The sequence below is a fragment of the Diplotaxodon limnothrissa genome, linkage group LG9, assembly GCF_057381915.1.
Source record: "Diplotaxodon limnothrissa isolate DT_005_m linkage group LG9, D_limnothrissa_male_GT1.1, whole genome shotgun sequence".
Taxonomy (NCBI): domain Eukaryota; kingdom Metazoa; phylum Chordata; class Actinopteri; order Cichliformes; family Cichlidae; genus Diplotaxodon; species Diplotaxodon limnothrissa.
Genome location: NC_140604.1, coordinates 10507096 through 10518531, shown reverse-complemented (window position 1 = coordinate 10518531; position 11436 = coordinate 10507096). Strand labels below are relative to the sequence as shown.

Below are 11436 nucleotides of genomic sequence, written 5' to 3'. Positions count from 1 at the left end.
CCCGTAGAGTAATGAACACACCTGAGGTTGGTTGTGTTGGAAGTGATGTATAAAACTAGGATGTATTTATCTTATAGTTTGTATATCAAGAGCCTGTATAGAAGACACCAACACCAAGGACATTTTTATTGTTTGAACTGGTAAATAATCAGAAGCGTTTTTTGGTTTGTGGATTTTAAGATTGTTTTCTAGAACTACCAACAGAAATATGAACTGTACATAACTATTTCAATATGTGTGCAGTGGCCTGTAATTAAAAATGGTGTTTTCATTAGCGCAGATGGAGCCACTTCATCGTGTTGCGTTTCATGTCCCTGCAGTAGCTTAAGAAAGAACTGTTCATAATTGAACGAGCACTTAATGCTTGGAAGAGGGTGATGGTCAGTTGACAGCTCACATACTACACACACACAGAGGCCTTTTATAGAAACATGTTTGCAACCAAAATTCTGCCAATAGTGAAACTGGAGAAAGAAGATGCATCAGAGCAGGAACTGTGGATCAGTTCAAATATTTTTCTGTAACAGATACCAACACATGGTAAATACGTTTAGGATTTGGACTTTTAAAAATAAGAAAAACATTTATTTCCATTGATTATAAATGTCTTTGCTAACCCAAAGCTGACGTCACAGTAGGAACATGTGCTCAAGATATAAACCACCAGAAATGCACAACATTACTCGAATGAGCAGGCACGAACATTGGGAAACCTTTAAATCTGCTCACTGCCAAAGCTTTTCAGCAGAAACTGCTGCACGTGAACTTTAATCCCCCTCTACACAGTCGTTGCTGAGCTGTTGCTCAGGGCTGAGGCCGGTCTCAGCCTCAGCGGGCTCAGAGTCTTTGGGGGGAAGCGGGCTGGTTTGTTGCGTGGAGGTGTTGTTGGAAGGCTCGAGGTCAGGATCTTCTACAGTTTCATCTCCATCAGTAGAACCTTTGATGACATTTGGTGAGGATGCAGCTGGAGGTTTGTCTCCTAACATGTCAGCAGTCTGAGAGGCTGAAGGGCCTGAAAGGGTTGAGAATTAGAAACAGTGATGGTTTCAGTCAACACAGACACACTCAGTCTACTACGATTTATAAAAGACAGGCAAAGCTGAGATAATGAAAAATGAAACTGTAAACTGCAGGGTTCAAACTCATTGTTCAGGGTCAAATTTAAGCACTTTAAGCACTTTCAAGGTCCATTATCAAGCTTTTCCAGCACATTACCAAAAAAACAGTTTGCATGTTCCACTTTGCATCACCTCAGTAAGACCATGTAAAAATTAAAACAAATCGTCTTAGGTTGACTTAAATGTTCTTTGTTCCTCTTTTGTTAAAACAGAGAAAAATGCACCACACAAAAATACTGAAAAAGGAAATGGTTGTCTTATATGCATATAGTGCACAAACTCAAAAAACTCATTTCTCTCAAAAATGCAGATGTGCAAATGTGAACAAATCAACTTGTTAGAGATGCTCATCTCCACTTGGAAAAAACAACCACACAAAAGAAGAAATCTGCACAAATGAACAAGTCTGCTCATCAGATATTGATGCTTCTTTCCTACGTGACACAACAACAGGAGACAGATGTTTGGTACTTTAACTAGTTAAGCACCCACACCACCAAAAATGGGGGAAAAGAGAGGAGATCACATTTAATCGGTTATAACACGAGGTCAGAAATATAAGTGCAGACATGAGTGTCCACAGAAGCCTCTGAATCTCAGCTGTAAACCATTTCTACAAACACCAAACAGTTAAAAGAGCAGTTACATCACCATGAATCTGTGGACAGGTAACATCCATATTTTGATTTATGATTTTCTGGAGTTAAATGTGACCCAAAGTATATTTTATAGCATATAAGCTATAAAATACTTTTAAAAATTAGGTGAGGGAAATAATCATTTTTTTCTATGTTTGAGTCCCAGTAACTTTGACATAGTAACATCTGCAGTAATATTTACCCCTCTGATGACAGCTCACAAGCGTTAGCTTTATTTTGATACCAAGACTGTTTACACAGAGTTTGTAATTGCAGAGAAATACTCCATTTATTTTGGCCTCTTCATTTTCGAGCAGGAAGCTCAGAAAAGCCCTGGGGGCCTAACAGGTCAAAGTTCATTCCCAATAAAACTAACTGTGAGATGTTTGACTACATTGCTCTCTGGATTATTGTTACAGTCCTAAATGATCAGCTTTAAAGTGTTTGTGCTAATAACACCATGTACAGTAAGACAGGCATGGAGAACAGCACTGACGGGAGGCTTTGAACAGATGACACACTCAGTTCAATTCAACATATAAGACTTTAAAAACGCACAAACATCGACCTAAAATCTATTTATTCAGTCCATCACCTGTCATAGAATTATGTCAAATAATAATGTATTGTTCATCTCCCTTAAATAAACAGGCAGCCTTAAAGTATGAAACATTCATTCATTAAAACACTAAAATGTGTCTGTCGTCTCCGTGGCTGATAGAGCCCCACAGGCATCAATGTGAGCTTAAAGCCATTTATAATTTTTAAATGGTTTAATGTGTCGGTGCTCACGATAAACACATTTTGAATGAAAGCCAGGGAACTTCAGCAGCACAAGAAATGGCTTCTTTGTGCCCACATGCATCAGTCCCTCTTTTTACCAGTTTTTCTTTAAGGCTTAAGTTGGCTAGTTAAGTGTCGGACTAACGATTAAAGCTTTCACTTGAGTGAAGTCACTAATATTACTGCTACTGCTAAGTAATGTTAGCCAAGTTTAAAGCACACTGCATAAATCACCATGCCATAACTAACTGCTGTGCTAGCACTGCCGTACTCTATCACACTCAGTGCATTTCAATCATTTCTCCAGCAAGTTTGATAGCTAGCAAAATAATAATCATAGTTTTAAACATTAGCCTGTGTTATGTACACATACTCGAAATTATTTACTGTCATGTGACTCAAGAGTACAAATTCCTTCAGTGTCGTTTTCCATCGAACACTCATTAAAACAGCACGAACCCTGAAACTGCTTATTAAAATAATATGTATGTAAATAATAGTATGTTGCATTATAAAAAATTAAGCTTTTGACTGCCCTCCAGAGTTCACGTTAACTTCAGATCTCTGGAAGCTACACTACCCGAACGATGTCAGCTGTTTAGTTTCTATACTGGACAGAAAAAAAAAAGGGGGGGGGGGGGGGTGGATTGGCTCCTCTTAAGGAGGACTAATGACTAAAATGTGAAAGTTTAAAGTCGATGAGTAAATCATGCTCGGGTAATACAATGGAAACGGTCTCATATCACCATCTAGTGTTATAAACTGTAAACACATTTTTATGGGTGAAGGCTCATAATAGAGACCGATCAACAGGTCATTTTCTTTTCTATGGGTCTCATTTAAATCACATTACATCATTTCTGCGGTAAATGAGGACCCTGAAGAACGATTTAATGTCACTGTTAAAGATTTGTAGACAATAGATCGCAGACAGCTGGCTCCGCTTTAACTAAAGAGGAAGTAAAAACAGTTTGGATCACAAGTGTAAGGCAAAAACAAAAATACTACGCCTAATTGAAGCTGACATCAGACAGGCAGTAAAGAAATCAATGTTTTCTACATGCTTTGCCTCTTATTACCAAACTCCACACTAATGTGAGGAATCTCTGGTGGTTTGGACGAACTGTACAATACGGGAACTCGTCACTCGACCTTCAGGGTTTCTGGTGGATATATACACTAGATCCACTTCACTATATTGTAAGGAGTATTCACTCACCACCCATCATCCAAATCATTGAATTCAGGTGATCCAGTAACTTCCACAGCTGTATAGAATCAAGCACCTAGGCATGCAGACTGCTGCTACTAAGTGGAAGTGTTTGGGAACGACAGCAACTCAGCCATCAAGTGGTGGATCACGTAAAATCCCAGAGTGGGGGTCAGTGGATACTGAGGCGCACAGAGGTTGCTAATTTTCTGTGGAGTCCATCGCTCCAAACTTCACGTGGTCTCCAGATTAGCTAAAGAACAGTGCACAGAGAGCTTCGTGGAATCCATTTCCATGGCCGAGCAGCTGTAGTCCAAGCCTTACATCACAGAGTGCAACGCAAAGCAATGGGACACAGCGGTGTAAAGCACGCCGCCACTGGACTCTAGAACAGGAGAGATGCAGTCTATGGAGCGACGGATCACAGTTCTCAATCTGGAAAGCCGATAGACAAGTCAACTTAGCAGTTGCCAGGACAACAGAGCTCCAGGTTTGGTGGCAGGGGGATTTCGGTGCGGGGTTGTTTTTCAGAAGTTGGGCTCAGTCTCTTCGTTCCAGTGAAAGGAACTCTTAATGCTTCAGCATGCAAAGACATTTTGGCTCCCGACTTTAAGGGAACAGTTTGGGGATGGCTTCTTCCTGTTCCAGCATGACTGGGCACCAGTGCACAAAGCAAGGTCCACAAAGACATGAACTCTGGCATGGGAGTCCTGACCAGAACACCACTGGGATGAATGAGAGCAGAGACTTGGAGCCAGGCCTTCAACATCAGTGTCTGACCTTACAAATGGTCATAAACTCCCATAAACACTCCCAGAAGAGTTGAAGCTGATATAGCTGCACAGGCGGACGTCGTGAATGGGATGTCACTCGAGTTCATATGAGTGTGGGGGCAGATGAGCAAACACTTTTGGCAATATACTGTACATTCAATGTTTTGCTTTTTGTATTTTCATATAAAGTTAATACACCAATGAAGCTAGATGATCCTTATGAACCTTCGCTGGATGTTTTGTAGCAGAATCATTAATTATTTCTGTTATATTGTGTCCCAGCTGTATGATACATTTTTGCCATTCTTACCAATTTGCTGCTGGCGTGCGCGCCTCTTTTCCAGGGCCCGCTGTCTGTTCAGCTCAATACGTTTCTGCTGCTCTTCGGTCAGAGAGGGAGTAGGTGGGGGAGCGAGGGCTTCGGCAATCTGCCCTTGGGGAGCATTAATAAAACTCTCTCTGCTGAACAGATCAGGATCCCCAAATGTTTCCAGTTCACGTTGTACCTCTTCGTCACCAGCACCTGAACACAATTTCAAGCAGTGCTGATAATTAAGTCCTGTGGAATATGGCAAGTATTTCCTATGTGCACCTGCAGGTGTGAATCCACCGTAGGGCTGTTCGATACAACGATATATACAAAAACGTCTATTTCATTTTACGCTATCGTTTGTTTCGTGGTGTCGCAAAATAAACTGTTTACGGCAATATTTCTTCATGGTTCTGATGTCACTGTAGTAAAGTTCTCTCTTTCTCTTATATATAACCACACTACGGACGGACAAGCGCCTGTTTTTATGCGTTGTCGTTAGCAACAACGACGGTAAAACCATCGCGTGTCCGCTTGTTTATGTTCCACATAAACCTTTCAGAATAAAGCTCAAGATCCTGTTGAGGCTTTTCAAAATAAACGGAATCACGTGAAAGAGCAGAGTGTTTACGGATGAGAAGTAAAACAGAGCCGCCAGGTGCTAAAAAATAAACCTTAGACTCAAACGTTAGAACAGGCTTTCCCCCGCAGCACGCCGTGTAATAAATACTCACAAAGAAAACGGCGCCGTTACAACTTCTGTCTAAAAATGTGTCGTTTCATGCATCGGTTAAAACACTCGACTCCAGCTACATGACGCGCAGCTGGAAACACTTCACGCAAGTCGAGATTCACAGAATTGACAGAAAATGTTACATTTCTGTGATTTATATCGTTATCGGACGATAGAATTCTTATATCGGGAGATGAGACTTTGGTCATATCTCACAGCCCTAGTCCACCGTATCCCCATCAGTAATGATTTTTCTTCTTACCATCTGTACTTGTAAAATCTTCATGTGTCAGGGGCATGTCCAGTCGTATTCGTTTAAGACATGTCTATAGAAGAATGAGTAAAAAATTACAAATTCTGAACATTAGGAATCCCACACGCTTGCAGGAAATATTCTACTGCTTCCTCTCACCTGCACTTCCTTTTTGCTGCCGAGCCTTTCCACTTTGTCAATAAAATCTTCAAATTGCAATTTGGGGTACAACCTGTGGGCCCAGTTCTCCATCTTCTGCATCAGCAGCTGCAGGTCTGCAGCCTAATGGGGCAAACATCAAAAACAGCGAGTAGTGATATGAAAGAGGGCTGTGTGTGATAGGACGCTTCTTCTTCCCACTAAAAAATGACTTCCAGTCATTGGAACAAAAGACATCTTAATTTGGTAAACCAACCTCTGGTTCCCCTCACTCATTTTTGACCACGACAGAAAGGGCAACTTTTGACCTTTTAGTCTCAAACCAAATTTAGGACATCTAATTAAAAGCTGACAGGCCAAACAGATTTAGCTCAAAAACCAATGTTCATTCACATCTGGTAATTGGTGGGACAGATGTTATCATATCCTACCTCGTGTCCTTTGCCTTTGAACTGGATATTGTCAAAGAGAGTGCCCAGAGCTGGAAGCCCTCGATCTGATATCAGCCTGGGAAAAAATATTAAGACTAAGTTAAACCATTAATGGATTACAAGCAGGGTTAGCAGCACATCCAGGCGTATTTGGCTTATCCAATTCAGGATCGTGGATGGCTGAAGCCCATCCCAGCAGCCAGGTCGCCAGCCTGTCACAGGGCCAACACAGACAGACCCTCTGAATGGAAATGTCAGTGCCTTCAGATGTACCATGTTCAGAAGGCAGTAGCTTGTTGGGGGGGGGGGGGGGGGGGGGGGGGGTAGGGTGTTTGGTTTTCAGGGTGCCCACAACCTTTCTTTTCCTACCTGTTTGTACATAAGGCAGTATAATGAGAAATAGTCAAATTTCTCCATCTAAAAATAAAAAATTGCTATATATATATATATATTTATAGCAAAGTTGCAATTCATTTGAATATTTTATCAAATGAAAATCTATGTTTTTCTTTAATACAGCTTGCAAGTTTTATCCTAAGTATAATCGACGTTCTTACTTAAAAGCTTATTTAACATCCTTTGATTTAGTATAACTTAGTTCTGTCCAGGAACATTGTGAACAGAACAGTAACAGAGGAGTGCCACTGGGACACCCACTGGGAGACTACTGGCAACGAGCCTGACTTATGGTTGGCAATACTAACCAGGTTCACACTATAGGTGTACAGAGACTGGAAACATCTTTCTCACACACATCCAGGGATGTCTCCAACGCTCTGACAATTTTCAGTCTGGGAATTTTGCCCATCCAAATGATGAAAACAACAATGGTATTAGAGTCTTTCTTCTTTAAATGACTGGCAGAGTGAAGCTGCACCATCATCACACAGATGCAGTCATTTGTACCCGCCGCTAAAGCGTAAGAAGACGCTGCAGTACTCTGCGAAACGACAGGTGTCGCCACTCAGATAATATCACATCACTTTTTTTGTGCAAAGTTCTTTCCACAAACTTACGTTTTCAAACATTTGCAACAACTCTGTGTGTCAGTGTGTCTCTGAGCCTCTGTGCACGATTATTAGTGAAACGGTGATAAAAACCAGTGCAGTCACAGACTCGTGTTCAACCTGGCTGCAACACTGACAGTCTGCACACGTCAATCAATGATTTTGGCCTCCTTGTGTCCCAGCTCACACAAGATGACATCAAATTCCTATTTAAATGCGCATTTTAATGCATTTCAACCCTCTGTCGTGATATAAATGTCTTTGCTACCTGTGGGAGTCCAGCTTGGGTTGGGGTCTCTTCACGCCTCTCCTTTTAGCAGTAGGGACATCAGCCAGCTGTGATACCTCACCTTCATCTCCTGCATTGAAAACACATGACAACAGGATGTGTTTCTAACTCATTCTGTTGGCAGCGTGGCAAACTTCAAGCTTATCTTTAAATCCAGACAAATTATAGACTGGAGGTTACAGAAGAAATGTGCTGGTTTGAACAGTATCTGATAGGTTTCATTTGCTCACGCAAACAAAAACATGTGTGTTGTTATTGTTAGAAACATCCAGTCTCAGAGAGATGCTGAAAAACCAGTTCATGCATTTGTTAATTCTAGGCTGAACTAACAAATTCATTATTATCAAGCTGTTCCAAAAAGCTTTGTGGAAGGACTATGAGAGGTTGTATTTCTCCCACATTAGCCTTTTTTCCTGAATCTTATTTTTCTATGATTCTTCATTAAACCATGAATTTAAAATACAAAGTTCTGAATCATCACATCTTAAAGACCTCATAGTAATCCTGTAAGAGCACAGCAGCATCTACCATCTGCAAAAGGGTCTCCTTCCTCCTGGCCTCCCCGGCCTGGGGAGTGTGGTGGTGGGAGTGGGGGGAAAGCTTCATCCTCTATGCCGTCATAGTCAGGAATGTCCTGCGGGCTATTTTCCTGTGGGTCAACCATGGTGAGTCGGTCCTGGAGACAAAGTAAAAGACGTGTGAGCCCCAGTCGTCAACAGCATCAGCATTAAGTTACATGAATTTAACTGCAAGTTGAAAAAATGACATTTATTTCTGTAAGAGTAATTCTTTACTGTGTTACAACATCAACATGAAAACCTAAAAAAAACTGGCATTTACTTTTTTCTTTTTTTACATCAACAGGAGGAGCTGTACAGACACTCATCCCACCTGGAATTATACCCCAAATTCAGAAATGTACTATTATGATACATTAATGGTCCATTATGTTTGTTTCACAGTTATATACATAATACAATTTATAGATTTGTATATATTTACATTCTATCAGGGATGAACTGGTTGTGAACCTTTGGGCTGATAATGACATTTAAAAGTTACAATTTGGATGAATTATTACTGCGATACTTCTTTTGGACTCTGTAGTACCACAGAAATATCATTAAAGTAACAGGTTTGTTTTAAAGTCTTTCAGCTGTTCCGTAAGCATCATCGTCATCATCATTTATATAGCACTTTAAAAACACACCTGGCAGACCGAAGTGCTGCACAATACAAATGTAGTAATAAAATAGCAAAAAACAAACATAGCAATAAAGTAAACTCTTGAGCCAAAATGATGTGACACAACTAGGGCTGCCACAAACGATTATTTTGATAGTCGACTAGTCACCGATTATTTATGCGATTAGTCGACTAATCAGATCATCATCCACTGGACGTAAAACTACAGCTTATTGCACCATGCAGCATATGCTCTTATATAACTATCATTAGCTTACAGCTTTAAGCTTTTAAGGTGCTAACTAAAAATAAAGACAAGATGATAGTTTATTCAATTTTAATGAAATTTGCAGATTGTTTCGGTGAAGTTTAATAAACTCCTTGCTATCTAAAATATAACAGGACACCATCTCACACTTCTGATAATCAGCTGTCTGCTTGACGTTTATTCAGCTGTGTAAAAACTATAACTTTAATCTCAGACAAACCGATTTACTCAGGAACAAATAAAATACTAAAAAAAAAAAAGCCAAACAACAACATTTTTAATTTATCTAAGTGACTCATATATATTTAACCTGAGTAGCGAAAGACGGCGGTGGGTTTGAAAACAATTTGCCTGGAGTCCGGTGTTCTCACCGTGCTAGTGACCTAGCCCCCGGCTAGCTATCGAGCTAGTGGGTAACAGACGTCTCTGAAAACGTCGGAGCGCTTTTGAAAATATGTGGTGTCCTGATAAACTGAGCCGATATTTGAGGTTTACACAGCTACATTCTCGGCTGAAAATATGTTAAACGTTTATTTTGTGACCCAGAAAGAATAATAAGAGTAATATTAAAACTAACTAGCTGCCGCCATTGTTGGAAACTGAGCTGGGCCGCGCTATGAATTCTGGGACACAGCTGCTTCTTCTTCTTCTTCTTCTTCTTCTTCGGGGTTTAACGGCAGCTGGCATCCTTGTACATGCAGTGCTGCCATCTTCTGTTTCAGTCCGTTATTACACTCTTAAATCCTGCTACTTCTTCCTGCGTCTTTTGGGATCTTACAAAGCTTCAAACGACGCGTCGACTATTAAATCAGTCGTCGACGATTTTGTGAACACTGTCTCCAGGTGGAAAACAGAATGAGCGATACACCTGCTGTCAGGCCTGCAGGGTTTCTCCCTGTGATGTTCTTCTCTGTCTTGTGGTTGACAATTTTTTTTTTTACTGGCACAAATAATTTGTGGGGCGTCTTATTGTGACACCTGATTGTTGTAGTATTTTTAAAATGGCTGTGCAAAAAAATAAAAAATAAGAACCCCAGATGCATTGCCTGCATTTTTAGATGAATAGTTGTATATAACTTTATTATTTACAAAATTTTTGTTTAATTTTAATTTAAAAAAATTACCACTTATATTTGCATTTCAAGTTATGAAAATAATTTACTAAACATGTCTGTGGTTTTTATAGTAAAGAGAAAACATAACTACTACTAGGGTTTTATGTGTTTGTGTGATTTCAGACCAGTTGTTTTAATAACTGTAAATTTGGACGTGTGAGGTTGTGCTGAAAAGAATGATACCAAGAAAGACAAGGTAAAAAAAACAACAACAATCAAAAGCAGCCAAAAATGGCCAATTATATTTTGGACCTCAGAATATTGACCCAACAAATCATGAAAAATGAGGTTTCAATAATTGTTTGTGACAGTGCAGCTTTCTGGCAGTAGTAGTAGTCAGTACAATTTGATTTTTTTCTAACAAAAACAGTATGAAACTTAAGTTAGACTTGTGTTTGGAAATGAGCCCCCGCCCAGTGTTGTGTAGCTTTCTGGATTTTATACTTATTGGTTACATATTTATTTATTATACAGGCTATACAGTACACACATTTTATGTAACTGAAATGTTTAATTATGTGGGCTATAGAAAATAATTAAGTTATAGACCATATTTATATGAAACATATGCTTAATGTATATTAATCATATGTAACACCTGCATATGTCTTTAAAACAAGGCTTTGATTTTGCCACCCCATTTGATTTCCATGCCAGCCTGGAAAAATTTCTCTAGATCCGCCCCTGGACCTGTCCTGGACCAGCAACACCAAATCAGTGACTAAAAGAGCTCAGCAGCGACTGCATTTTAAGAGACGACTGAAGAAGGTGCACATCCCCAAACCCATCTTTAATACTTTCTACAGAGGTACCATGCAGAGCATCCTAACCCGCTGCATCACAGTCTGGTATGAAAACTGTCATGCGTCCAATCGCAGAGCCCTCCAGAGGATTGTGTGGACCGCACAGCGTGTTATTGGCAGCTCTCTACCCAGTCTACAGGATATTTACACCTCACTGGGAAAGCCACTAGCATCATGGCTGACCCGCATCACCCTTCCCATCAACTGTTTACCACACTTCCCTCCAGAAGACGACTGCGTCATCAGGAGCAGGTCGGCAAGATTGTGCAATAGCATTTTCCCCCAAAGCAGTTTGGCTCCTGAACACCATGGTTCCCTCCTCTGCACTGAAAACTTCTCCACACACTTCTTGGACTACATA

The 11436-nt window shown here is 40.3% G+C and overlaps 2 protein-coding genes across 2 annotated transcripts in view; one reads left to right on the top strand and one right to left on the bottom strand.

Annotated features, from left to right (window-relative positions):
- The window catches only part of LOC146625106 (uncharacterized), a 126688-nt gene that overhangs the window by 48393 nt on the left and 66859 nt on the right, over window positions 1-11436 (top strand). The gene's annotated exons all lie outside the window — the stretch shown is intronic.
- LOC146625114 (TIMELESS-interacting protein-like) lies at window positions 668-8374 on the bottom strand. Its single transcript, XM_085362713.1, has 7 exons — window positions 8233-8374; window positions 7684-7774; window positions 6409-6484; window positions 5978-6100; window positions 5828-5891; window positions 4833-5045; window positions 668-1012 (listed from the first exon to the last, which is right to left on the bottom strand). The coding sequence occupies exons 1-7, from the start codon at window positions 8366-8368 to the stop codon at window positions 768-770; spliced, it is 948 nt and encodes a 315-aa protein (XP_085218839.1). The 5' UTR covers window positions 8369-8374; the 3' UTR covers window positions 668-767.

Bases quoted from the DNA above. Each gene is read 5' to 3' on its own strand.
- LOC146625114 (XM_085362713.1), bottom strand. From the start codon at position 8,368: ATGGTTGACCCACAGGAAAATAGCCCGCAGGACATTCCTGACTATGAC. The intron at 6,101-6,408 runs GTAGGATATGAT...TTGCCCCATTAG, and splicing joins TCAAAGGCAAAGGACACGAG to GCTGCAGACCTGCAGCTGCT. The intron at 5,892-5,977 runs GTGAGAGGAAGC...ATTCTTCTATAG, and splicing joins GCAGCAAAAAGGAAGTGCAG to ACATGTCTTAAACGAATACG.